Raw genomic sequence first — 26,276 nt, 5'->3', positions numbered from 1 at the left:
TGTGAGTGAATCAGAACAGTAAAGCTGTGGGCTGGACAGCTAAACAACGGGCTTAAACCCACTCTAAAGCTCAGTACAGCTGAGGAGAGCTTCAGGTGACATTTCTCTGTATCCTACCCTCATACTGTCATTTGACACACTGCAGCATCTGACAGCATTAAAAATTATGCATTGAGAAATGTGGCATTTATTGTTGAGGTGAAAATGGGACTTGTTTAAACAAATATTTATATTCCTAAAAGTTATTGGGAAAAATGTATTGCTTTAATAATGGTACCAAAACTCATTTTAGCACCAAAGCCTTAATTAGTACAGAGATTTTATCAAATCAAAATAAAGGGGATTTGGGTCATGTGTATCCTACCGGTCATAAAGCTGCTGTTTCGTCGGAGCAGAGGTCAGTGGCTCTTCTCTGGATCTTGGGGACAGCATCTTCAACAGCGTATCCGTTTCTCCCAGCCCATAATGCAGCTTGGCCTCTGTCAGCTCCACGGTCAGAGGTGTTGGGTTCATGCTGAGGTTGACCGTTGCCATCACCTGCTCTCTCTCCTGTCGCAGCCTCTCTATCTCTCTCGCCCTTCTGTCGCTCTGTGCCACAGACTCAACATTTGAATCGTAACTTTCTATCTCACCCCATTCGGCACAGTTCCTGCTCTTGTCGTGGTTGTTGGTAAGCAATGCAGCCAGTTTGTTAGAGTGTTTGGATTTCTGGTGGTTGATGCCTGACCAGTTTGTGAACTTGTTGTGCATGGGCAAGTCTTCTGGGACTATCTGGTGGTCTTGACATGGGGACACGCTGGTGACAGGTTTAATGTTCACAAGCACATCTGTGTTGCACTCACTGGGCGCCAGTGACACCGTGTCATCCTCGTGAAGTTGAACAGTCCTATCGCTGGCAGGTGATGGGTTGCAGGGATCAGAGCAACAATCCATAGAATCAGCTGCAGGTCTTGTGTAGCCTGATGGTTTTATGTGCCCGTCTTCAGCTTGCTGTTTGTGCACATCAGTCTGTCTTAACATGGGGGAGATGTGGTTGTGCAAAGTTAAAGCTTTTGTAGAAGCGGGAGTCCTCATCTGCCATTTTGAACTGTGATGGTGGTTGTCATGGTCTTTAATGGTGACATTTCTCCTGTCAGTGTCTGTATATCTATCCAGTGATGAACTAAGGATTGAAGAGGATTTATCTGATCCTTTAGGGCTTGAACAACTCATTTCACTCACCTTCTCAAGTGACACAGATTCTGAATGACAAGAGGAAACATCACAATCTGCTGTGAACATCTGATCATCGTCTGAGGGAGATGTGCACACTGACTGTTTGCTACAAGGCACAAAAGAGCTGTCTTCCTCAGAAGCATGGTTTGTTTTTCCACCCATATTTTTCAAAGGACATAGCGTTGATTGTTTTCCTTTCTGCTTCAAGCTTAACCTGGCTCCCACAGTCAGAATGGGAGACGATGCACGATCTTTGTATGTAGCCTGTTTCTTTGAACAAGGAGGCGGGTCATTTCTTACAGACGAGCTGTGATTTTCTTGGTAGCCGTTTCTTGACGATCTACGGGTGATTTCTGATCTTGCAACATTTCTATGGCACGTTGGCTCAGACGTGCTTTGTTTTGAGCCTCTAGAGGAGGCAGATCTTACACGTTTTTGACATTCAGCTGCAGTCTTTACAGGAGGCGCTCTGAGAGGGACGTTCTCTGATTGTGAGGCAGCAGAGGCATTCAACCTCAGGTCAGCCACGCTCTGCATCTTTTCATCTTTAGTTTTCACCACACAGTGCACATCCTTGTCTTGAGACACACTGACAGCCTCAGAACCAATCACTTTAACAATCACATTGACTTCATGAGGTTTGGACTTTTCACTGGGTGACTGATGAACGGTGACTTCCTTCTCTGCTCGTGTTAAAAGCTCTTCTGTCTGGATCCCGACATCTACAGCTGTTTGAGTTGAGCAGTCTCTCATAGTGCAGTCATTAGACTCAATATAAGTCATGCTAAGATTTGACAAGTTTACACTCCTCCTCGGACTGGCCCTGCGAGCTTCGCCTGCTCTTATTCCCTGGACATCGCCCAGCAGGTCTGAGGTGCTGTTGATCAGCTTGGAGAGATGAGCCGACATGCTTTCCATGCTGGCCCACGTAGGAGATTCTTTAATGTCCACCTTGGTTTTCTGTGTTGATGGTACATCAGTGTTGCTCCTTCTGTGACGATCTTTCCTCTTAGGAGCACTACCACTGTTAGTAAAATTTACAATTTCAAGCCCATGCTCAGTTTGAGTGCCATGTTCACATGTCCTTCTCCTTCGGGTCCGTGTTTTGCTTGCCTGAGACTCTCGCGCAGATAAGTACACATCCATAATTTCATCCACATGAGTGGAGTTGTTACCAAAACCACCAGGAACATCATTACTTGAAGAACTGCCGCTCAATGTGAGATTAGCTAAATGACTGTGAAAATCAGCGGACGTCTGTTGACAGGGTGTAAGCTGAGACGACTCGTTTGCCTGCTCCTTATAATCCTCCATACTGCTAAGTGTACTGGAGAGCCCCTTGTTGGTAGCGTATGTGCTGAGATGGGAAATGAAAGGAGAGTTCTGCCCATTCAGACCATTGTCAACACTGCAGCATCTTGTCATGCCTTTTTCAGCACTGTTTAAAAGTGGAGATTTGCAGGACAGGTCGGCTGCACTCCCGAATGACGGGTTCTTATAACAGTGCTGGTTAGAGTCGTCGTCTTGCCACTGGTGAACAAAAGGGTTGATGTCACTTGAGGCAAAATGCATGGGGGAGTCCTGAGACTTCAGTGTATGTTGTGGTTCACTTCTTTTTGCATGTGGAAGGATTTTTTCCACATTTGGCTTTTGTGACATTGCTTGAGAGGGTAACGAGTGTCTTATTTGGCTGTAATCTCTTCTAAACTTAACCTCACTTTTATCCAAAGTTCCAGCAGAACAAGTCTTTATTTTGGTTTTGTTTACTGACAATGACGGAGAAACATCTGCATTGTTACTTCTAGCCTGTCTAACTTCCTGTTTAGAATTACTCTGAGTGGCAACTTTTACCCATTTAGATGAGAGCCTGTTGTGATGCACTCTAGTGGTTTTATCATCCTCCTCATCCTCATCTGATGACTTAAGAGAGGATTCAGAAGAAGAGGTGGGATGGGTCTGGATCTTAGACCTTCTGAACCTCTTGGACTTGGCCTTTTTAGACATTAGAGCAAAGCTACCTTGTGTAGCACCAGATTTGTTTGCATCATCTTCTCTGGATATGGGAGATCCATAGTAACTTGTATTCCTGTCACCAGGTCCCTGTGGTATTTTATTGAGAGGCTGTTTGGAACCATAGATACTTGTTTCATATTTCATTTCTGCCAAAATCTCTGGAACCTGTGCTTCAGATTGGTTGGTCTCTTTGTCATTTTTCATCACACAGTTTACTTTACTGTCAACCTGAGCATCTTGGTCAAATTTGCTCTGTGAATTTGATAAATTGTTGTAATTCATATTGACCACACAAGTCTGACTCAGATTATCTGACTGTGTTTGTGTAGAGCTGAACTGATCCTGTGCTGCGACAGACAGTTTACCTCCTGTTGTAGTCTCCATTTTACCAGGAGTGACAGCAAACCCTGTCATAGAGGCGTTCTCATCAAAGGATGCATCCCTGTTATGACTGAGTGGTTCGAATTGAAGACTTCCTCCATCAGGTAATAATATTATGGCTCCAGATGTGTCGGGACGATACTGGAGATGCTGTTCAGACGTCTTTGGTGAGCTTTGTTTGTATGAATAATCTTTATCTTTAACATTGGAGGTAGCTCCTAAACTGACAGCCGCTACATGGCCACATCCACAGTTAACCTTTCCATCACCAATGTTGGAAGGTGTTTCATGGTGTAATTGGCGAAGCTGTGGGTTATCTGGATCCAAAGTTTGGGCATCAGAACAGATCTGGCTCTCCACTCTTTCTGAGCACACATCACTTGTAGCACTATTAAGATGGAAAGTTAGTTTTTGTTTACCTACATCATTCAATTCTTGAGATAAAGCATCTTTCTCCACAGTGCTTCCTTGAGAATCAAAACATTTTCTTGCTGAGGCAGAATCACTCATTGATGACAAACTAACTGGTTTCAAAACAGTGTTTCCAGAGTGCTCTGTCTCTCCATGGCTGTTAAAGGTCAGATTTGATTGGATGTTGCTGCATTTGGTGGAAGTGTTTTGGATAACACAGTGATCGTTTAATGGCTTGTTTGATGCACCAACAGAAAATTTAAGGGCATGGTCAATCTTTTGAGTTACTTCAGTAGATTTAAGCATGTTACTCTCATGGCTAGTCCTCAATTCAGCTAGCTTATCTAATGCCAGCTGCTCACTCTTGTCCACTGTGGCTTCACTTCTCCTTTCTACTGAACCATGTTCACTGAGGTTTATCTCATCTTTCACCTGATCTTTGATTTCATCTCTCAGCTTATTTTGTGTCAATGTATGTTCATCACTATTACAGCCAAAATGACATGCATATGATGCTAAAGCATTCAAGCTTTGACTTCTGCTCGTCCTGTCACCAATCAATGACAGTCTCACATGCTCTTTCACCACTTCGGAGATTCTCAGGTCAATGGCACTACAAATAGCATCAGATTTGCGTGTGTGTTTTCTATTTTCTTCATGTTTTCTAAGGTTATCAATTTGGAATTCTCCACCTTTTGTTTCTACAGCCACTTCCTTCATTGTTACATTTCCCTTCTCAACTAGCTTTCTATCTCCCACAGAGGTACCACTCTGAGAACTATTGTCACTGCTTTTGAACCCACATTTAGACTTCTCAAAGACCTGTCCAAGTTTCCTGCTCATGGGATCAGAAACTGGCGATGCCACAAAAGCCACTATGTCCTCTCTAACTCTGCCATCAGCACAAGCAGAATCAAATCCATGGCTGTCAGTTTCCACGGCAGACTGCTCTCTTTTAGAGTCACTTGTGTTGTTATTGTCATCAGGCCAAATATCTTCTTGGCTGCCAACTGGTGTCGAGCAGAAAGTAACCAACTCTCTGCTGTTGCTCCTTTTTGGGATTTTCAGGCTGCCTGTGAAAGCATCCTGTTGGTCTTTGTTTCTCTTCCTGCAATTTTTACCAGCTGATTTAACAAGCTCCTGTTGTGGTGCATTGTACTGCTCAGTGCCTTTGGTTTCCTCCCTTGTAAGTGATAAATCTTTGGTATCCTCAAACTCACACTGCTGTACATCTTTGAACTTTTCTGTTCCATCTAGATTGCATAGTAATTCATCTTCAGATGGTTTAAAGGCACTTATCTCGTTCACTTCTTGGCCTCGACTAACAGGATTTGTAGAGAAATGCATTACTGATTGACAACCTGAGGTGCATATTTCAGTGTCACAGGATATTGTGACATCACCAGCTAACATACCAGGTGCATCTGTACACACCTGAGGCAAGTTTGATGTTGCCTGTGTAGTGTGGGGAATCCCAGTGTGTGACACAGAAGTGGTCTGATCTGAGGTGGGTAAAGTTGCTGGACTTTTGTGGCTGCTGTCTGGAGAGTCTATAACTGTATTTTCCACATTTTCTGACTCTCGCTCTAGTTGCTCCACACCTTCCTGGTCCCATGAGATCAGAGCATCTTCTGATGTTAGACTCGGAGCCTCCCCTGAAACCACAAGTCTGTGTTCCTGCACTGTTAAATTTATACCCTCAGTGCTGGTGGATGCTGAGCTATAGCTTCTATAGCTGCTCTGCATACTGGTCGGACTGGAACTACTGCTGCTGCTCTCCACTTGTCTGAACACCATTTTTCTTTGGAAAGGTAGGGAATCTCTGTGAATCCTGGGACTGTCTGCTGCATCGGTGGAGGACCATGCATCGGTGAGCGCTAGCAGGTTTTCTGTCTCCCTCACACTGCAGCTGCTCACTGAGCGAGGGCTGCTGGTTGAAGTGGTCTGCATGTTCCCAAAGTCCTCAGTCAATTTGTGCACAGTGTCACTGCCTCTGGACTCTGCTACTAATGGGCTTTGAGACAGAGGATTCTTTGTTGCACCAAATTCCCCTTTATGTCTTGATTTTGGGGAACCTTGCTGGCTCCAGTATGCTTCTGCTGGGATTACCTGGGGCTTCTGACAGCTGCCCCAGTCTGAACTGCTCTCTGCAGTCTTATTGGGCCCCATGGATAAATGAGAGGAATCTGTCACCAGTGAGTAAGTTGGTACCACTGTTTGGTTAAGTCTCTCAGTTGTAGAATATTTCCCATTGCTCTCCACAGCCAAGGAGTCTTTAGACATCAGACTGTCTTCGCTTTCTGCTTCACTGTGAGCTGCTTCCTCGTGTCTCAGCTGCTCTGATAGAGCTGTTGCATAAGCAGAGGACAGGGAATCAAGAGAGAAAAGGCTCTCACAGTCTGACGTTCCTTCATCCCTCTCTTCTTGCTCTTCCTCCCATCCAACCAACCCCTCCTGCCTCTCAACCCATCTGCTTGTCTTTTTCATCAGAGCCTCAGTACTATGCCACCGCCTCTGTCTATTGTCCTGAAAAAGAGCCCTTTGGTCAAGCTCCTCACATGAGACGGCTGTTTTAATAGCACATTTGCTTCGGCTCATACTGCTGTCTTTTAGACTCCTGTCTCTTTTTTGTCTCCAGTGAAATTTGCTTGCTATCCTACCCAAAGGTTTGGGGCGTCGTCCTCCATTTGAACCTGATGGTGGTTTTCTGAACACTTTGGACAGGGCTGTTTTTAACCTGGGCGCCACAGAACAAGAGAAAGATTTCCTGATGGTTTCTAGTCCACTGTCAGCTGCATGTGATGGTGTTCTCACAGTCATACAAGAGACACTGTCAGAACTGGGTCTGTCTGTTGTGGATCCTTGTATATTTTCACTTCTGACCGGCTGCACAGTAGTTCCAAGAGGTGACTTCAGCGTAACTGCTGAGTTCTGATCTGATCTGTTTTTAAAAGACAGGTCTCGGTTTGGCAGCAGAGGTTTTCTCTCAGGTCGTTCCCGACACGGCCGAGCTTGTGTTTCCTCTCTGGGAGCTTGTCTGATGTTTTCAGAGGAGCCAATTCTACTCCGGCAGGACTGACTTTGTCCTGAGAAGGTAGTCCCCGAACAACTTTGAGTCCTTTCCCGAGGAAGACACTCATCCGAAACCCACTTCCTGCTGCCGATAGAATCAGACGTCGTGGAGGAATTTGTCAGCTCTGTGGATCTGTTTCTCTTCAGGAAGTGTCTGTTGAGGAGAAAAAAGAAAGACTTATTCCATTCTAAATTTAGGAAAATATTCATACACAAGCATGCAGCCACAAAACAAAAAGCCAGAGAATAATATTTTATTTTTTCTGTATTAGCCCCTGTTAGTTAAACACGGAAGTTTACTTCTGGCCCTCCATGCAATTGACTCTACAGGGTTTACATTTTACTCTATGAGCTCACCTGAAGATAGGAGTGTGCTGTGGGTAAAGCCGGGACAGAAGATCTGCTGAGAATGAGTGTCTACGGGAAGTGAATGGTCGTCCTCTGGACTTTGAGGGGGACCCCAGCTCAGGAGTTTCGGGGCTGTCCAGTCCAGGAGACAGGGCCTTTTCCAGCTGCTGCAATTCCCTCTTAGCTTCCAACAGATGTCGCTTGCGGGCGATTCTCTCCAGCTGGTAGTGCAGCCTTTTCCGATGGATGCGGCTTTCAGCACGGCAAAGGGCGTGATGCTTTAGTAGCTCCTCCTGCACTGCCTTCTTCCTGGCTCTTACTGCCTGGCAGGGACGATCCACTGTCAGATCCTCCTGATCCTCAGACACCTGACTTGTCAGGCGCTCCAGGAGGGATGCAGGGATAACGTCTGTTTGAACTCCAGACTCTTGGGTGACTCTCTGCTCTACAGTTGTCAGCCATTGTTTCTCTTGCAAAATCCACTGCTTGACTGTTGGGTAAAGATTCAAGGACAGGAATGTTGAGTGGGTGAAAATATAGTGCACGTATTCATCAAAAAACAGAATTATATGTAGTTTTTCATTGCACTTTAAAACTAGGGATTTCTGGGGGGAGGGGGTTGAAAATTGATGTGCTTCTACAATTTTCTACATATGGTTGTGTTGAAAGTACTCACTCTCAGTGTGCTGTTGTCGCAGGTGAGCCTGCTCCCTCTCCAGCTCTCTCTCAGCCCGTCTTTGTGCAGCCTGGATCTCCTGCCGCAAACTCTCCACGTAGCGCTGTTGTTCCTCCACACGCTGCCTTGCAGTAGACTCCTCACTGGGGGAGAGACAGGCACCCAGCTGCCCCTGGAGCTCCGCTTCTTCGACACTATAAATCAGGCACAAAGATCCAGGATGAAACACAGACTGAGAAACTATGATGGAATAAGAGAAAAAAGGCAATCAGACAAAGTCACAGTATACTGTGACCTGAATAAAGCACAATGTGATGTTAGAATATAATAGTTTTGTGATAGGAGTGGTAGGTTTAAAGTAAAAGCTACTGTTGTTAGTTTACAGTTCAGCATCTCAACAGTAACTTAGCAACGCCTGAGCCTATCCCGTAAACAGCTAACTGGGATTATTCAAGAGGGTGGGGGCTAATGGAAACACATGCCATCTCCACCAACTGGAGGGAAACATGCATTAAGTACTTCCCTATTTCTACAGCATGTACAATGGTACAACACTTTGTACTTCTTATCAAATATGTATGCAAAATAAGCTCTCTGACACCACACACACACACACACACACACACACACACACACACACACACACACACACACACACACACACACACACACACACACACACAAAAGTTATGAATATTGTCGTAAAAAAAGACTGTTGTGTTGTTCTTTGACTTTCATTTTGAAGGCAGTATTTACCTGTGATCAGGGGTGAAAGGGCAAAGGTCAACATAGGTGCAGGTCACGCCACCTTCACTAGCCTGAGAAGAGTAAAGTAAAATTCACTTTGATATTTATAATAGCTATAAATAATAATAATAATAATAACAACTCTTTGATAAAAAGATAAACAATCGCTCTGAGACCACTATTCTCAGGGGAGATAAAGAAAATAATTTTTTGTGTGTCATCAACATTATATTTTATCACCTGAAGTATCTCAATTATGTGCTCATCATCAATATCGTCTTGATTGCCAACTTAACCAGGAGCATGATATTAATTTTCTGATGAGCAGCACTTACCCGTCTGCGTTCCCGGAGGACGGCTGCCTCTGCCGGATGGTTGAAGCGGAACTTATGCACTCCTCCCAAGGTGATCACCATCCCTGGAGACATAGAGACATATCCTTCATCACAAGCTGTGCTTATCCTGTAGCATTGTGTTGATGTAAGCTCAGGACACAGCTGTGTGTCTGTGTGTGTGCATGTGTGTGTGTTGCAGTGTATAAGGGCAGGAGGGAGGGTGTGAGGATGTGTCTACATTTTTATCCTTGAGATGATTGATGCGTTTGTGCATACAAGTCACAATCACTCGGCAGCCTTTAATGCTCAGTGTCAAGTGCTGTTGTCTCAGATTTTCTTTTGACTGTTTACGCACATTCTGAGAGCATCAGTAATGCTAAAAAGACGTGTGGCAAACAGCAAACATCACAATTCGTCTACATATTTAAAAGCTTAACTACAATTACCTTTAAAGTTAAAGTTATTATTTGATTTTCATCAAATCAAAGCTAATTTTTGATCCTATTGGTTGGCATTTATTCTGCTATAGCACTTAAATGTATTAACACTCATTCATTACTCATTATTCATATCTGTACAGTAGTTTGCAGTGTCTGTCATTCCCACACTGAACTCAAATTTTTTTAACACGTTTAAAACCCAACTCACAAAAAACAGATGTGGGGGATGTGAGTGATCAATTAACATGTAATTCTGAACACATCTCCTGACTTGTATTATTAAGACGCAACAACATCAATTCAACCAGAGCTGAAATCTTACAGCTTAAAAGTTTCTGTCAATTCTGTGGAACCTAGGCTAATCTTCTATCAGCATGAGCGTGACAATAACTGTCTCAGAATGTTAAAATAAGAATCAGTATTTATTTTCAGTCAAAAAAAGGCTCTGACTAATAATTTAAACATGAAACAACTATTTGTTCTTTATTTCATTGCAAAATATCCACTTTGTGTCCCATCTAGGGGCAAAAATGCAGTGTGAATAAACTATTTTGTTGAGGACATGAACTGACCTTGAGCCAGTCTGCAGGGCTCAGTGACCTCCCTGTCGTTGAGCAGGCAGGAACAGCCTGGCAGCGGTCTGAGTGTTACCACACCTCCGTGGTTTTCAATCTCACAGCTGGAACTGCCCTGCAGAACTAGAAACAGAAAGCAGAACCACAATCGCACATACTGATTTAGGAAGCTGTACTGAGGCAGCTGCTGCACTCCTGAATATATTCAGTGCTCAATGCAGGATTTAATCAAAAGTTAACAGGCCATTTTAGGACATATTATGTTTTATTATCCACGCTCACTTAACAGTTACAATGTACTGTATACATCTTGTGTGTAATACTCTAGTCAGTGAACTGGATATTCTTTTTTTGTCCACTGTTTTTGGCTGCATGTTTTGTCTAAAGCTGTCAGTTTGTTGTGTGTTTACTCTGATAACGCGTGGTTGTAAGAGGCTTTGAGGATTTCCAAAAAAAAAAAAAAAATCTCATTATACAGTTTGAAAAGGAATATTTGCAGCTGAATGAGGAAACACGGAGAGCAAATGAATTACTAATACCTATTTGTGGCTCTTCAAAATGGTCCCTAGGTCCAATGTGGGTGACTCCTTCCTGCAACAAAAAAAAACATAGTGTAAGCTCAAAATCCACAAAATAAAAACATCAAAACAAACCGTATCCCTACTTGTCATTAACTGGGTGTGCTCAAAACAAAAGAACATAACAAGAATTTCACACAATGCTCTTTAAAGAGCTATTGTCCTTTCACTTCTAATCTTCCTCTTAGCTGACAGAAAAAACACAATTTGTTTACTTTGAAGTCTTATCTAATGAGATTAAAGCCTTTCTTATATGGTGTCAAGACCACATGTGCTCCCAGGTGGCCTCAGCTCTTCACATGCGGGAAACAGTGTAATTGTCAGGCCTAAGGGTATACTTGTCATTGTCAGAATCAGGACAGCTTAAGACCCCCTGAGTCCTAGCCTCAGAACTAAGAGCTTCTTATCCAACTGAGCTTTATGCATTGCGGAAGACATTCACACAGAGAGATGGGAGATCGACAGGACAGTTGGAGGGTAGAGTGAAAAAAAAAGACAGTAGAAACACACCTTTTCTCAAGAGTTTTTCTAGCAGAACAGAGAAAAATTGTTCAAGGAGAAGGGGGAAGAATCTAGTAGACAAAAAAAGAGATGGTTTCAGTCAAGACAGCTGACAAAAACAGTAACTTGAGATTTGGGAAAAGTAGAGCAAATGAAAAAAATATTAGTGTGTGGGAGTTTGCATCATGTTGTTCACACAAATGTGTATTTTTAGTGTAACAGCATGTGTGCAAATGAGTGATGTTAGCCTCTGGGGATGAAAAGAAACTTAGAAAAGAGATACAGATATGAAAGTATACCATCCCAAACAAAAACGATACTAACACATTAACTCCAGCATTTTTACTTGTAATTCTAATACTTTAATCAACATATATTCATATACATATCCTACCATGTATTATTCTAAACTGAACATAAAAGACCATAAAAGTTGAAAAAAGAAAAGACCTCATTCAAAAGAAATAACAAAAACCAAATAAAACACTAACACTGTTTCTACATGGACACAATAAAAATCCATTTGCGTTCCTGTCATCATACCCTGAGGTGATAGAAGACGACCCCGGTGCTGAGAACATCTCTGTCGAGGGTAACCAGGTGGGGTTCTAGGGAGTTGATGAGGAAGCCGGCCCGGTCCCTGTTGATGTCCACACTGTACTGCTTCAGCAGCTCCTTCTTGTCTCTCCAGCTCTCCGACCAGTCCTTCGTCAGCTGCTCCACCTGAGGAGGAGATATGGATGAAGATGATGAAGGAAGGTTGTTAATAGAGAATAAAAAACTGAGGTGAATGAAAACAGGTGTGGGTCGATTTCTGTGCTCAAGGAGATGATGGTGATGCTAACAGCTGCTAATCCAAATTATACAAATTTTCCTATGTAACCCTGGTGGTATTTAAACACATAGATTTATTATTTGATGAGGTTTTGAGACGTTCACCACTGGGATTTCTTCCACCACCCTAATACCCTAATACAATTAATGTGAATGTAAATGAATGTGTGTTGCAAACACATTAACGAAAAAAAAAAAGAAAAAAAAATCACATCAAAAATGCTTAATAACACTGTGTCTTTCAATGTCCCAGTCCCATCATAATCAAGAGACCTTAATCTGAAAAAAATAGGCAAAAGGCTCAGGGGCCAATATCTCAAAAACTGGGGGAGGAAAAACCTTATCTGAACAGCTAGATACACCTAGAGGCAAGTAAGATCTTGTTTGTCATTTAAGAAAACTGATTCAGGATATAACAAAATGGAGAATTTTATCCACTTCTTTGTATAAATCTACATGTAATTTTTCTATCTTTGTATCTTATCTACAGACTTGCAGTCAAAAATAGAGAACTACTGATGCAACTTATTACACTTTGCCCTGGATTGTTTTTTTTGTGAAAAATCAGTCAAACTCATGAAAGACATTCAACTGAATATAAAAGCACACTGGTTTGATGTGTCGAGGATTACTGTATCTGTCAGGCAGACGTAACCATCTGCGTCGACCCTGGGTTACCTTTAGTTCGTTCTGTAGCACGATGTCAGAAAGATTTCCATCCCTCTCATCACTCAGGGATGGACTGGGATTGCGCTGCTGTCAGTCAAGAGGGTAAAAAAATGATCAGTCAAGAAAAACAGCGGAAAGGGAAAATGTCACACACGATACAATGGACTTCAATCTTTACCACTCAGGGGATTAAAAATGTCACAAAGACACATAGCACTTTATTAGGCCTTTGGTAAAAAAACTTGTTGTAAGGGAATCTCTTTGATTCAAAGCCTTACAGTACTAGATGGCTTTTTTGGATAAACCCAGCGGAGTGGGTAAACCCTGAGAGAGTTAGCTCTATGCTCTAATGCCAAAAGGTCACCATACCATTTCAAAGCTGAGCAGCATGCTCTTCAGCCTGTCAATCTCCTCTCTCAACTCCCTGATCAGACGAACATTGACATCCTGCAGCGAAATCAAGGCATACACATTAACCTACTAGAAAAATTTACATTGACATTACATTTTGGCATCAGACTCAACACTGACCTCATTAACACGAGGCTTGTTGACAATATTTCTGGCATGGGCAGCATAGCGCAGCGTGCTGAGGGTCTCATTGTAGCTGTTAGCGGAGGGCGAAACCGCTGCAACAAAATATACAAAAACACATAAGACAAGATACATGGGCAGCAATTAACACTCACATCACATGAAACAACACTGTCAGTTTAATAAGTGAGACTGCAGTAACACTTATGAAGCCATTATATTGGTTTTGGTGGCATACACACACATACATTACTGTGATAGCATAACCATTACTCTTCACAGTAATATCCCACAATCCAGGCAGCCATCAGTTTCAGTTCATGTCAGGATAAAGCAAAAATTAACTTGTAGACTTGCTTCAGATAAAACATTTACTCAGTGACCCTTTAGAAACTAAAATGCACGTATAGTTTTGGTGAAAGTCATATTTATCTTCATGTTCAAGTGCTTACAGGAAACCATGACAGAAGAAACTTGATTACCATAAGTCTGTAGTTAAAGAACAGACAAAGCCACTGCCATAGTTCTTTACTCACATCTATCTTAAACATCACAATCAGTCACTACTATACTATCCATTGCATAATGGGAAATGTAGGATCCAATTTTGCCATTGAGGTCAGGATATCTCAGCTCTTTGATGCATCGATTCTGACCATATTTTATCTGTCTTTCAGTTTCCAAGATTTATGTAAGTGCAAAATTAAATCTCTAGAATACCCCTTTAATACTGACACCTGTGACACGTACTTGCAATCATAATGGTCTTGGAGTTGCCTCCCAGGCTGTCTTTCAGCAGCCAGGTTAGGACTGAGTCTCTGTAGGGGATAAAGCAGTGTCGCCTCCCTCCTCCAGACAGGGAGCTGCTGTGGCTGCCCACTGTGCTGCCATCACCCTCAGAAGCCATGCTGTTGATACTCTGGCAACTGCTGGACATCTGGGAGTTCTGGGCTGCGGAGACAGTGGAAGGAACGGGTATGAACGTTGTGGAATGTGCGGCAAAAGTAAAATGGACAGATATTGGGAAGTTAAATGTAGGCACATGCTAGATTTTATTCCAAATAAAAACAGTATTTGCAGACATTATCGCTTGAGCTGCTATTCAAAATAATAAAACTTTTATCGGTATCTTCATTTACCAAGAGCAGAAATGACGATGCCCAAAGTGACAAGTGACTTGTTGATGTTGGAGCCCTCTGTCAGTCTATCCCTGCAGTAGTGGGGGTCTGCTCTCTCACTGTCAAAAACAAAACACACATCATGAGGTTCATGTCATTTGAAATGATTTAACGTAGATATAACGAAAATGTGGGATGAAAATCTCAGGTCAGTAGCCAAGCTCCACTAGGGGGCAGGTTTGTCAATGACTTTGTGCTGATAAAAAAAAAAAAAAGCAAAACATGACACAAGAGGACAAAACAAGTTTCACCTCCCAGCCAAGTCCACCAGGTTAATCTTGCTGACAGTTTCTGAAGGGAGGTTATTTTCTAGGATTGCCTGTGGAGAAAAAGACAAGAGCAATTAGCCTGGAATCTGCTAATAATGATAAGTACTTCACATTAAAATAGAGGCCAACAATATTAACTGCATGTTAGAGCCCAAGGAGCAATTATTGGCAAAAAATATGTAAGAAAATCATTATCAGACTGATTAATTAACAGTGTGACTGTATGGTGAGCTGATTGGGCGTTGAGGAGATGATGACCTGTGTGTACTGGATGGTGAAGATGGCGTGGGATCTGCTGCTGGCATCATGGTTGTGGGTTGCTGCGGTGATGCGATTGGCAATGCCTTCCTCCAGAAGGTCCATGGCCTGCTTGCAGTCTGAGACCACATGCTGTGACAGGTCTGATGAGATAGAGACAGCCAGAGAAACAAAATGTTGAGAAATCAGTGCAAATAAACCAAGAGTGGTAAAGTTTTATATCAACCTGAAAATGCAAATTAATTGACCTGAACCCCCAAACTGAAATTATTTAGTGGAAACTCCCTATAAGAGGAGGGTGGGTTCTGTTGATGAATATCAAGATGCACATTTCATGATTGTTGGGGATTGAAAAAACACTTGATTTCATTGGATCATAAAAAAAAAACGTATGGAAAAAAATTAAGATCAAAGAGTAAGAAAGCTCATAGATTTACATTTCACAGTTAAGGTTATTTATGGCTGTCGACAGAATAAGGTTAAACTGGTGAATTGAATAAAAATAAATAAAAAATACAGTAACCATTTTTGTAACCATTATGTAAAGAAATGTAAAACTGTTGGTGAGACTGACACAAAGACACTTAGGCAGAGGGCTGAAACAACCAGAGAGATAGAAATGTGAAAGGGGCACAAACAGGAAATATGTCTCATCTTTACATGAGGAATATTTTCCCACAGCATTTAGCAACAGAAAAATCTGTGACAATGCTCTACTTCCAGGAATGAATCACATCAACTTAAGAGGCGGTAACCACATGTGTGTAGATTAAAACAGAGCCTCTTGGATCTATAACATGTGGTTTCTTATTCTTTGCATTCTTTCAGGCACTAATACAAATACTGAATTATTTGAAATTAATAAGCGTGACAGTAGAAGTCTAATAGAAGGACCAGGGCTGATGGAGAAGAAGTAAAAGCTGTGAGTCCTCAATGTGCTGTGTGTATTGTGAATTGTTTCCCTGGAGCCACATGGAAATGACTTCACTTCCTCTGGTCATCTGGGATTTCTCTTGATACAGACAATGAGTGGATGTTGGGGCTTCAAACCCAGAGGGGCGGACGGATGAGAGGGAGAGACAGAAAAAGGAGGAGTGGATGAAGAGATGGAAGGAGAGAGAGGAAAGAGAGACAGTAAAAGTAGTTAAAAGAGGAGTCTGGACTAAAGCGAGAGCAGCCAATTGTGGACCTGATCAAAAGCTTAACAAGGCAAAAAAAAATACCACCACTGACCACATACCGCAGTGACTTATAAACTAAATATACAAGACAAGAGCATTGCTCAAAATACTGCAGACCATGTTACACATCCAAGTCCATAATTTGACAAAAATGATGTGTCTCAGTCTGTATGACAGTGTAGAGACAGAACATGGTATTCTGGTAAATACCAAGTGATTCAGACAGACTCTTTTACTGTATTATATGATCCACTGAGGAGTGGCTGGATAAGTGGTCACTGGACACTTCTTAGAGCTCATAGTCTGTGAAAGCACCAAATCATAAGGTCATGAAATTCAAATATGCAAAGTCCTACTGTATGCCTGAGACATAAAGTTGCTGTGAGATGATTGAAAAAAACATTTTTCCAATGCAGACTTGTCATCTTATTTTAATCTTGGTGAAATTATTCTTGTGGATTAATGAGAACTTGCAGCCAGTAGAGTATTTAATCAACAAGACAGCCAGAAAAAGACAGACAGCATAAATTATGAGTTGGTTTTTGAATGCAATATTTTGTGCAATTACACCTGGAACTGTGTTTGAATATTCATTTTTATCCATTCATTATAATTCATTTTATTTGTTTAACTTTCTTCTGTGTTTTTAGGATAGGTCTTCACAAACTTGGTTAATGCTCTTCCTCTGCTGCAGAGGTTTTGTTTTAATGTATATCTGTATGTGCATATGTAACTGTAGATGTACATGTATCTGTTGTCTTGTGTAGGTATTTGATGGTCCTCGTGTACATATCATATCTTTATCTTTTAAATTGTGTTGTGCTGTGTTTTTAATGACCTGAACACTCACCTTGTACATAGGGTCCTTTCTCAGGGTGCTCTCTAACTCTCAGTGAGGCTCTCTTCTTCTGCTCTCCTCCTCTGAGCAAGTCTCTCACTCGCTCATTATAGATTTCCAGGAAGCTGCAGGGAGAGAGTGATAGGGCAAGATGCTACTATGAAAACACAGCCCTAATATACTGTAATTTTACCTATACTGTCATGCTCAGATGCTTAACTTATCAGATGCTTAACTTTCCATTATCTGTGACACCTTGGAAGTAACCAGTACGTAAAAACAAAAGGGTGGGGGACGACATGTGACAATGAACCCTGGCTGTATTTGAAGAAGGTAGTTGTACTCGTGGTTACATGGTCTGCATGTTTTTTACTGCTGGTCCAACCAAACCACCCACAAACACAGTCTAGACTGTGGAAATTTCACTTGTAACTGCAAAAAACATTTTTTGCTTGTGTTTAAGTTGCAAAGCATAGTTTCTGTTCTGTTTCTGTTATTTTCAGTAGCTTGAGGAAGTTCATTTACATTGTTGGGAAACTCCTCCAACAATAACAAGAAAATCAAGTTTTTAATCTGCATTGTAGTACCTCTAGCTCTGCAGCATAATTGCTCCACAAGTACTCATCTAATTTGAATTCCGTCATTAAAAGGCCCAACTGCACTGATTAAAAAGGAAAAGATACTGACAGAGTCCCACAATAACAAAGTACCTGATCTCAACTCTGCTTGAATTTTGCCCATCGGGAAAAGTGTCTTCAGACCTAAAGAGACCCTGTAAGAAAAGGAGATATGCAATTTACCTCACAATACAACAGCAGATACTAAAGCAGATGATTTATGAGTGTTCTCACTTCATTACTGTTGCCATTTTATTATAATCGACTATTTTACCTGACAGATGCGAGGGGTCAAGCCAATAGAGTCCTGACAGCATAAGAAACAAAAACAAAACACAGAATAAGGGTAAAGTAGCATTAATTTGACAGTTGATATGTATAACTAAGTCTAAATGTCTTTATTTGCAGTGTAGCATGGTTTAAATTTGCACTTTGTGTGAGCAGGCTGACTCCATTGTGCTGGGTGAGATCAGTTGAGGCTCTGAAAGTTCCAATTAAATCCCACTCAAATAACACTTCATGCCATGCAGTGATGCTTGTGCCCACTCCACCCCTTCTCCTCACCGGTGTTCCCATCATGGTGTAGGTCTTTCCAGATCCTGTTTGGCCGTAAGCAAACAGACACACGTTGTAGCCTTCAGAAGCTCCGGACAGCACCAACACACCCAGGTCCTGGAACACCTGAGGAGATCAACACACACACCCTCAATAACAAATACATGAGGATAGACCAACTACGAGATGACTAGAAACAACTGGGTGCAGCCTGTCACCTGAAGTTCACCCGTTCTTTCAAAACATTTATATGATTAAGCAAAGTGCTGATACCTGATGAAAATCTGTTAAAACATATGTTAAATAAAGGATATCTTCTAAATGCACTTGAAAATTGATGAGGTATTCACCGTGTAAGCCAATGTCCTTGATCTTAATCGCACTGTGTTTTTACATTGTGTATTTTTACGCCAAGGTTTCTCGATCACAATGCTGTGGCACCAGGCCAGTGGCGGGAAACTAATGTTGCTTCCTGCTGAGGTGTTTGGGTAAGGAGCAGGGAGGTCAGCTAATACTCTAGGTAAACAATTTTGCAGAATGGGTATGTGAGAGAAACAAATTTGAGAGTAAAAACACTTTGAAAAGTGACTTAGTCAGGAAAATAAACCTTGCCTAAAAGTGCAGTGCTGGTACGGGGGAGTCCCACTCAAAACAATCAACTGAGGCCTCTTGTTTTCTTTCTCTCTGTGTCTTCATCTGAGCCAGAATCTGGAGATTATTAGCATGAGGCCAATTTTTCCTTATCTTTACATATGTTTGCACTGCAACATTAGTGATATGATCACTGTTACAGGCAAATTTTTTATGCATCAACCATCTTTATCACAATATTATGTAGCAACGAATGAAGATGGTCATGACTTATTAACTGGCACTGACTGACAGTCACATGAGAAACTCACCAGATAAGTTTTGCATGACATACATTTTCCAAGTTTTTTTGTTTTTTTTTCTGTTTTTCCTTTTCCTATGACATTTGTTAAAGTCAAATGAAGTATTTTTTTGTTTTATTTGGAACATGCCTACACTAGAATAGCAATACAAGAGGATTAAGATTTACTGGAATAAACAGAAATGTAGTCTGGTTCTTCACAATGGACAAATCTAACAATTATTTTCTCTATTAATAGAATAAACCCCATAGTCATCAAACAGCTTGTCCTGTCAAAACATGAGTTTAAAACCCCAAGATATTAATTTTATTATCATGTAAGACAAAGAAAAGAAATCTTAAGAGTTAAGAGACTGAAGTGAGGACTAGTTGACATTTCTACTTATACCTATACAATAGCTGCCAATTATTTTCTGTCAATTGATTGGTTGTATCATCTCTACATGTAGCACAAGTGTCAAACAACGTACAACACTTAGAAACCAGTTAGAGTCCACTCAAACTGATGGGTAAAACTGGTGAGTTTTCCAGAATTGAGTCTTGTGTTCAAGTTGTAGGAAAACTGTCCAAGTCAAGTGAGAGAACGCGCTGGTTGAATCACAGAGGCGTAGAAGTCGCAGATATTTGTTTTTGATTCATATCAAAGTCAAACACATCGTATCATGATAACAACTGACTTTGCTGCACATGACACATTGTGCATGGTGAGCAATTTACTACTTAGTATCACGTGTAATAACAGTCAGCTGTGCCTACCTTTGTGTGTGTGCAGGTGTTACTGGTTAGACATAAAGCAAATGGATAAAAAATGCTCAGTCTTTTCTATTGTTATCGTTCCTTTGTTCATTTCTGAGCAAAAAGAAACTACAACAAAACCAGCTCCTGGGGACATGTGGCCTCATCAGCAACCCAACAGCTTAGTCCAAAGGCAACATAGACCTTAGTGGGTAGCAACCTGATCTAGACCAGACCTGAGACACAGCACATTCCCCCCAGAACCATAACACACCCTGGATCAGTGAGAGGGTCCCCTCCCTTGACTCCTGGGCTCAAGCCTGGACCACAGAGGAGAGAGGAGAAATGCTCTCAGAAGTACCACATTCTCCCAGGATCAAACACAGGAATACTTTAAATATGCCTCCAGCATGTGTGAGTGTGCGTAACTCCCAACCACTGTCAGGAGAAGCGAGAAGCTGGAGCTAAGCCTGTGTATACTGTAGGCTTATAAAACGGTGGGAATAGGTTTAGGTTGGATGTGGTTGAAAGCTCTTAGTGAAAGGCCTGGGCCTTGTGAAAGCAGCCTGAATGGATTCACTGGTCATCTGGTTGTTCTTGGATGAATCTGTGTGTGTTAACATTCAACAGCCTTGAGTTTTCTCTGAGAGGAGGAAAATGTTCAACACTGACATGGGGAGTGAAGCTCACAAAGAGACCAACGTCTCATTTAAACCACCATGGCCAAGTGATTGAGTAAAACTAGGTGGTAAACCAACACACAATGTTAGGACAGAGACCTTCAACATAAATTATAGAATATTGATTAACTGCCACAAAGGTTAATCAGCACATTTGGTCAGTAGCATTTTATAATCATAATTATTTTCAGTTACTTTGTTTTCAAAAGTCACAGAATATGCAGTTTATGTCCATTTTGAGCTTCAGCTGACTACTATTTTAATTAGTGATTAGTCATTCAACTATTTCTTTTGATTAATTTATTGGTTGTTCATTAAAGTCCAAGAAAATCAGCAAATATTCACAATTTAAAAGCTGGAACCAGTGACATTTTTGCAGAAAATTGGATTATTAAAATCATTACTGATTAATTTTCTGTCGATCAACAAATCAAATTATCGACTAATCATTTCTGCTCTTGTCCATTTACAGACTGTAAAAGTACAACTAAGTTGATAATAATAATCGTGTTACCTTTCATCTGTTACTCCACAATCCTACAAGTGCAGACACAGTCAGTCAATCAACAGAATAGATTTATCATTTAAGTCATTTCTCAAGCAAAGATGTCAAACATTCTCTCCTCCCTGCTGCTTCTCAAATGTGCAGATTGGCTGCTGTCATATCCTGACAGTTTACAGACCAAACTGTTTATCAAAAAAGAGCTACATAGATCAATCAATAAAGAAAATAACGGGTAGCTGCAGCCTAAAGCCCAACAGACACCATTTTTCATTTTAAAATGTTTCTCTGTAGCCTAGCCAACCATGTGCAGACAGCAGCCACGTGCAACTAGTAAAAGTGCTGCTACAACGGCTGTCTTACTCAATGACCATATAAATCACCCAACAGGCACTTTGGTAGAAACATCTCACACATTATTCCTATGCATAATAATCTTTTTTTAACCCTTTTGAGTACAGTAAAAAGCATAACTTGTAACAGATATTTGAGCTGTATACAACAACGAGAATATATAGTATATGTAAATCTAGATACAGAAAAAACAAACAATATTGTAAAGCAGAAACAGAATCTACTGTTTTGTTTTAATTTTGTTTCAGGCCAAGAAATAAATTGAGAAAGAGAGCGACTTATGTAACTGTTGCTCAATAAACAGTGTCACGACTACAAATGTCAAAGTGTGCAATTCACTGGAGTCGAGACCACCAACTGTGGCCCCCTGCTTCTTGGCTCAATGAAGGCTTAAAGGTGGAGACAAAAAGCAGCACCATCCCTGTCTTGTCCTCATCCCACTATCTTAAAACAGACACAGACACCATCTCCTCCCTCAAACAGAGAGAATCAATACAGCTCTTGTTAAAGTTGACCCTCTTAAATTCACTCTATGGGGGCTTCGAAAGGGCTGAGGGTCCCTCCAGGCTTAGCACAAAGAGCAGGAACTTCACTTCAACTATCCACTTCTTCTTTGAACCTGACTCTCTCTCTTTAACTCTGTACACTATTCCTATTGTTTTCTCTGTTTCTGCCATGTTTTCCCTGTTTGTTATTATTAACAGTTTGAAAAATACTGGGGAAAAAAAATACAAGGGGAAGCATAACTTTTTTCAGCCTATTGTGAGAATTAAAACTGTGTGTATGAGTTTGTCTAGACAGGCAACATTAAACAATCCTGTTGTTTGTCATCACTGTCACGTCAAATTAAATCAGAAGGCTGTAATTTGTGTCATTGTACTCTGGCTGCTTAAATGGACACAATGGCTCTCTGTCACAACCTACTTTCACATTTCGAGCAGTCTGCAGCACTGGGAGGTATTTTTAGGTTAACAAAGCAGGTGAGGTAAGAGACATGTTGGAATGGAAATATACTCCAGAAATGAAACAGGAGAAAAACAATCTAGAGATAAAGTGACCTGGCAAGAGCCAAAGCAAGCATGCATGCTGGTCGGTCGTCTAAAGAATACACAGGGGACAGACTAAACACTTCCATTAACAGGAAGGCTGTTGTCATCAGCAGGCTGTTGCACGTGTGTGTGTGTGTGTGTGTGTGTGTGTGTGTGTGTGTGTGTGTGTGTGTGTGTGTGTGTATCTCCGACCAGTTCAGTGACTGAGAGGAAGCAGCATGCACAACAAATACAAAAGCTTCAGAGTTTGCTTCCCTCTCTGAGAAAAAAAATGCACAAACAATCTAACAATGAAAGAGGAAAAGCAGAATATAGTTTTCATTCTTGTGCAGGAAATGCAGGTCAGATTCATTGGGTTGAAAAAGAGAGTAAGGAAGGAAGAATAAAACAAGGGTTTGGGGTTATGGGTAATGGCAAAGAGCTCTAGATAGTGCAGAAAAGGAAGGTCTGAATTGGCTAGGATGTAGGATATGTATGCTTTTTCAATTTAAAAGCCAGTTGATGACTTTTTGAAAAGTTCATCCATAACGACCTATCTTTCACTCCATCTCTCCAATAGAAACCAATCCAAAACCAGTGGTGGAAAACAGGCCTGAGAGAAAACAGCTGTCACTTTAAATGCAGGTCAAATGCTACTGTTGCAATTTGTAGTATTTTTCATTGCAGCCACTCATGCAGAAATGCATGACGGGTGATAAAATATATGGCTCAGCATACTCTAGCAAACCACTGTCTCCAAATGAAATGGATGGCCAGGCTCACACTAAGATTCAAATTTCAAAGCAAAAGCAATGTCAGGAGCTGGAAAGAGAAAGTGCCTTAGACTACACTGGGCTTTAAAATAATACTGCCACATTACATGTATGACAGCCATTTTCAAACTAAGCATATATATTATCATATATTATATTGTAAAAACCTACTTTTGCAACAGCTCTCAAAAGCAAAGATGTGCATCTAATGTGCATCTAACTAAGTAGAACCAGACCTCAAGGAGAGGTCTCCTCAAGGAACCAGCTGTGTTTCATGCCAGAGATCTGGACCATGATAAATATGTGTTCCACATTTGTTTTGAAACATGGGAAACACTTTCTTTCCAGGACGCCTGGGTTGTGGCCTTGTAACACAGAAAAAAAAGTGGAGGACGGCAGTGAAGTGGGTGAGAAATGTTGAGAAATGATGGCAGTCGTGAAAGAGAAAAGACAGCCCGATAAAGACAGGCTGACAAGAGTGAAAACGTAATGCCTCTGTAATGAGTTAAGCCCTGTAATCACAGGCTGTGTAAAATGCCAGTTGCTTGTCTGGTTTTATGTGGCCTGCCCCACACTAAACGCTAGAGAGGTATTTATGTGTAGTGCACGCGAGTGTGCGTAAATGTGTGTAAGATGTTGTCATGGGTGATGGCAAAAGGCCAGCCAAGCAGAGTGAAACACTTTGCCACATTTAAAGACTTCAGCTTCTCATTGCTTTTGCCAAGTTTGACGCAACCAGAAGGACCAAGATAAATTTTCCCTCCACAACCGCTCTCACCAGGAGGGAGTCTCTGAATGCAACGCAAAGACACAAGACTGCAGTCAGAAAAATACATGCAAAAGGAGATGCCACTTTCTCCCAGTCAGTTAAACAAAGAACATCAATTCATAAAAAAAATATTTCCCTCGCTTATTCTCCCTGTCCAGGAGTGGACAGCTGCAGCAGAGGCGAGGGTCATTCGGTTCCCGCCCCGCGCTTTCCAACTGGGTTACACAAACACAACAGCTGGGCCCTGAGCAAAATTAAATGCTTTTGTTTAGACACAGGAAAAGAAATGCCACTAGAGATCCTCGTCCCGACTTCCTGTGAGGAATCCAAGTTGGAGCATCAAATGTGAAAAGAGGGAGAAATGTGTAGAAAGGACCACAGGGATGACACAGACAGGCAGACAGAATCGCATGCAGCGAGAAGACAGAAAGGAAGCTGTTTGGCCAGAGTTCAACAACGCTCCAGTTTGTCACACTTGGACACAATTTGTAGGTCAAATTAGCATCGAAGGGATGAGAGGCTGCAAGAGAGGGAGGAGGGAGAGACAAACAGGCTGCTCCTCTTTACTGAGGCCTCCCAACACATGGGAATGAAGAACAGGGGGGGGAAAGTGGAACAGAGGACAGGGAAGTGAAAAAAACTTAAGGCAAGGGCCACTCTGGCAGTTTATTCCATTTTTCAGCATACACTCTTGCTGAAACTGACACTGGGGCAAAGGCAAGACTTAAAACAAATAAATAAAACCATATCTGGAGAAGGTTTGGGGATTTGCTGCTCCTCCCCCAGTCCTCGTTAAAGGCCAGAGCAGAACACTGTAGAGCAGAGCTGCATGTCGCACTCTTTATTGCAGGCTGGAAATTACTTCTCCAGCCTTCAGACTAATGGGAGCCTTGTGTGATATTCATAGGCTACAGTGATACAGTATAGATTCCTTCACTAGGAAAATGAGCCGGTGCAATACTACTGCAGTTTGACATGAATTCAAGTATTATTCTTTCACTGTTTGATATCATTTGGGTCTCTGATTTACAAAGCCACACCCCTCTGTTAGTCCATAAATATGATGCTGATGGATATTTCAATTTTGATAACATACTGGATTAAACACAGAATCTCTGTCCTTTAGAACTCCATTTGTGATCACTTATTGTGTTATTGACATATGGTTCTATTTACATTACCAGATGATGGCAACACACCCACTTTTAATCAGCTGTTTTAACAATATAACATACAGCTTGCAGATATGCATCAATAATGGGAAAAGCATGTGAGGCTTATTTATTTAATGTATGAGGGAATAAGCTTGGAGGGAAAAAAAATTTTTAAAAATGTTTAAATATGCCCTAATGTTGAGAAATCCTTGAAAAAAATCTAGGATATACATCTGATTCCAGATCTGCAGCAAAAGCTAATCACTTGCTCCAATCCATTCACAAATTACTTGAGAAAATAACTGTTAAAATAGCTATTAAATTGATAATGAAAATGATTGTTAGTTGCAGCCCAAGCAAACTGCATCATTGTAAAATCCATTTCCATAATAAACAAATAAAAAAAAGATTGAGAATTATTTTCTTTTATCATTCAACCGAGGCCTGGTTTGCAAACTACTGCAAACTGCAGCAAAACCTTCACTGTTCTATGTAACTGAAGAGGAGTTACTCTGCACCTTTAATCTGTCTAACCACTTTCTTGTAATAACTCCTGTCATCCCACAGCGTCCCTGATAAAAAGCCATAAGTTTTGACATAAATCACAGGTGCTTTTCCTGCATCCATATGGTCTACATCTCATATTTCTTTGTTGACAGCATGTGGTTTATATGGCGTCCTATTTGTAGTTAATTCAAACCAGGCTGAACTGGACTTTTGGCTCCGGGTCCAGGCATGTGTTGAGGGGGAGTGAATGCTCACGTGTGTGTGGAGGATTCTTCATATACACAGAGAAACTATTCTTCCACCAGTCTGCAGCACCACTGACACACAGACCTAGAAACACTGCAAACATAATCAAATCACGCACTGCACTGACAGAGGCACCGAGAGACAGAGGAAGAGGAGGAGGCGGGAGGAGGAGAGGGAAAAACCCCAGCAAGCTGACTCCATTTGGCCATAAAAACAGCATTGTGCTCTGAGCCGAATCCTCAGTAGTGACGTCTTTGCACTGATATTTAACAGCAAAAAAACTTAGTGAGACAGATGCGAGGTTGGCAGGCGTGAGCTAGGGGCTGCAGAGGCACAGAATTCACATTTCCACATTCTCTAATCAGTTTCTCTTGCCATTTGCTATCTCTCTATCCAGACTCTAAATTTCTT

The 26,276-nt window shown here is 41.4% G+C and overlaps 1 protein-coding gene across 2 annotated transcripts in view; it reads right to left on the bottom strand.

Annotated features, from left to right (window-relative positions):
• Nucleotides 1–26,276, bottom strand: part of stard9 (StAR-related lipid transfer (START) domain containing 9) — a 42,855-nt gene that overhangs the window by 8,247 nt on the left and 8,332 nt on the right. The window contains exons 4-22 of one of the 2 annotated variants that reach the window (XM_071498130.1): nucleotides 18,235–18,351; nucleotides 17,945–17,977; nucleotides 17,764–17,825; nucleotides 17,066–17,178; nucleotides 15,035–15,177; nucleotides 14,759–14,826; nucleotides 14,469–14,566; nucleotides 14,080–14,280; nucleotides 13,327–13,424; nucleotides 13,165–13,242; nucleotides 12,805–12,882; nucleotides 11,836–12,015; nucleotides 10,753–10,804; nucleotides 10,211–10,336; nucleotides 9,199–9,281; nucleotides 8,873–8,934; nucleotides 8,117–8,310; nucleotides 7,450–7,930; nucleotides 365–7,246 (exon numbers count right to left, since the gene is read on the bottom strand). In XM_071498130.1, coding sequence (XP_071354231.1) covers nucleotides 365–7,246; nucleotides 7,450–7,930; nucleotides 8,117–8,310; nucleotides 8,873–8,934; nucleotides 9,199–9,281; nucleotides 10,211–10,336; nucleotides 10,753–10,804; nucleotides 11,836–12,015; nucleotides 12,805–12,882; nucleotides 13,165–13,242; nucleotides 13,327–13,424; nucleotides 14,080–14,280; nucleotides 14,469–14,566; nucleotides 14,759–14,826; nucleotides 15,035–15,177; nucleotides 17,066–17,178; nucleotides 17,764–17,825; nucleotides 17,945–17,977; nucleotides 18,235–18,351 — 9,149 coding nt within the window. The remainder of the gene's footprint in view (nucleotides 1–364; nucleotides 7,247–7,449; nucleotides 7,931–8,116; nucleotides 8,311–8,872; nucleotides 8,935–9,198; nucleotides 9,282–10,210; nucleotides 10,337–10,752; nucleotides 10,805–11,835; nucleotides 12,016–12,804; nucleotides 12,883–13,164; nucleotides 13,243–13,326; nucleotides 13,425–14,079; nucleotides 14,281–14,468; nucleotides 14,567–14,758; nucleotides 14,827–15,034; nucleotides 15,178–17,065; nucleotides 17,179–17,763; nucleotides 17,826–17,944; nucleotides 17,978–18,234; nucleotides 18,352–26,276) is intronic. The other variant, XM_071498131.1, reaches the window with a different exon arrangement.

This window comes from Trachinotus anak, unplaced genomic scaffold, assembly GCF_046630095.1.
Source record: "Trachinotus anak isolate AG129_WGS33_773 ecotype Australia unplaced genomic scaffold, CSIRO_AGI_Tana_v1 ptg000015l, whole genome shotgun sequence".
Taxonomy (NCBI): Eukaryota; Metazoa; Chordata; class Actinopteri; order Carangiformes; family Carangidae; genus Trachinotus; species Trachinotus anak.
This window is presented reverse-complemented; position numbering and strand designations above follow the sequence as displayed.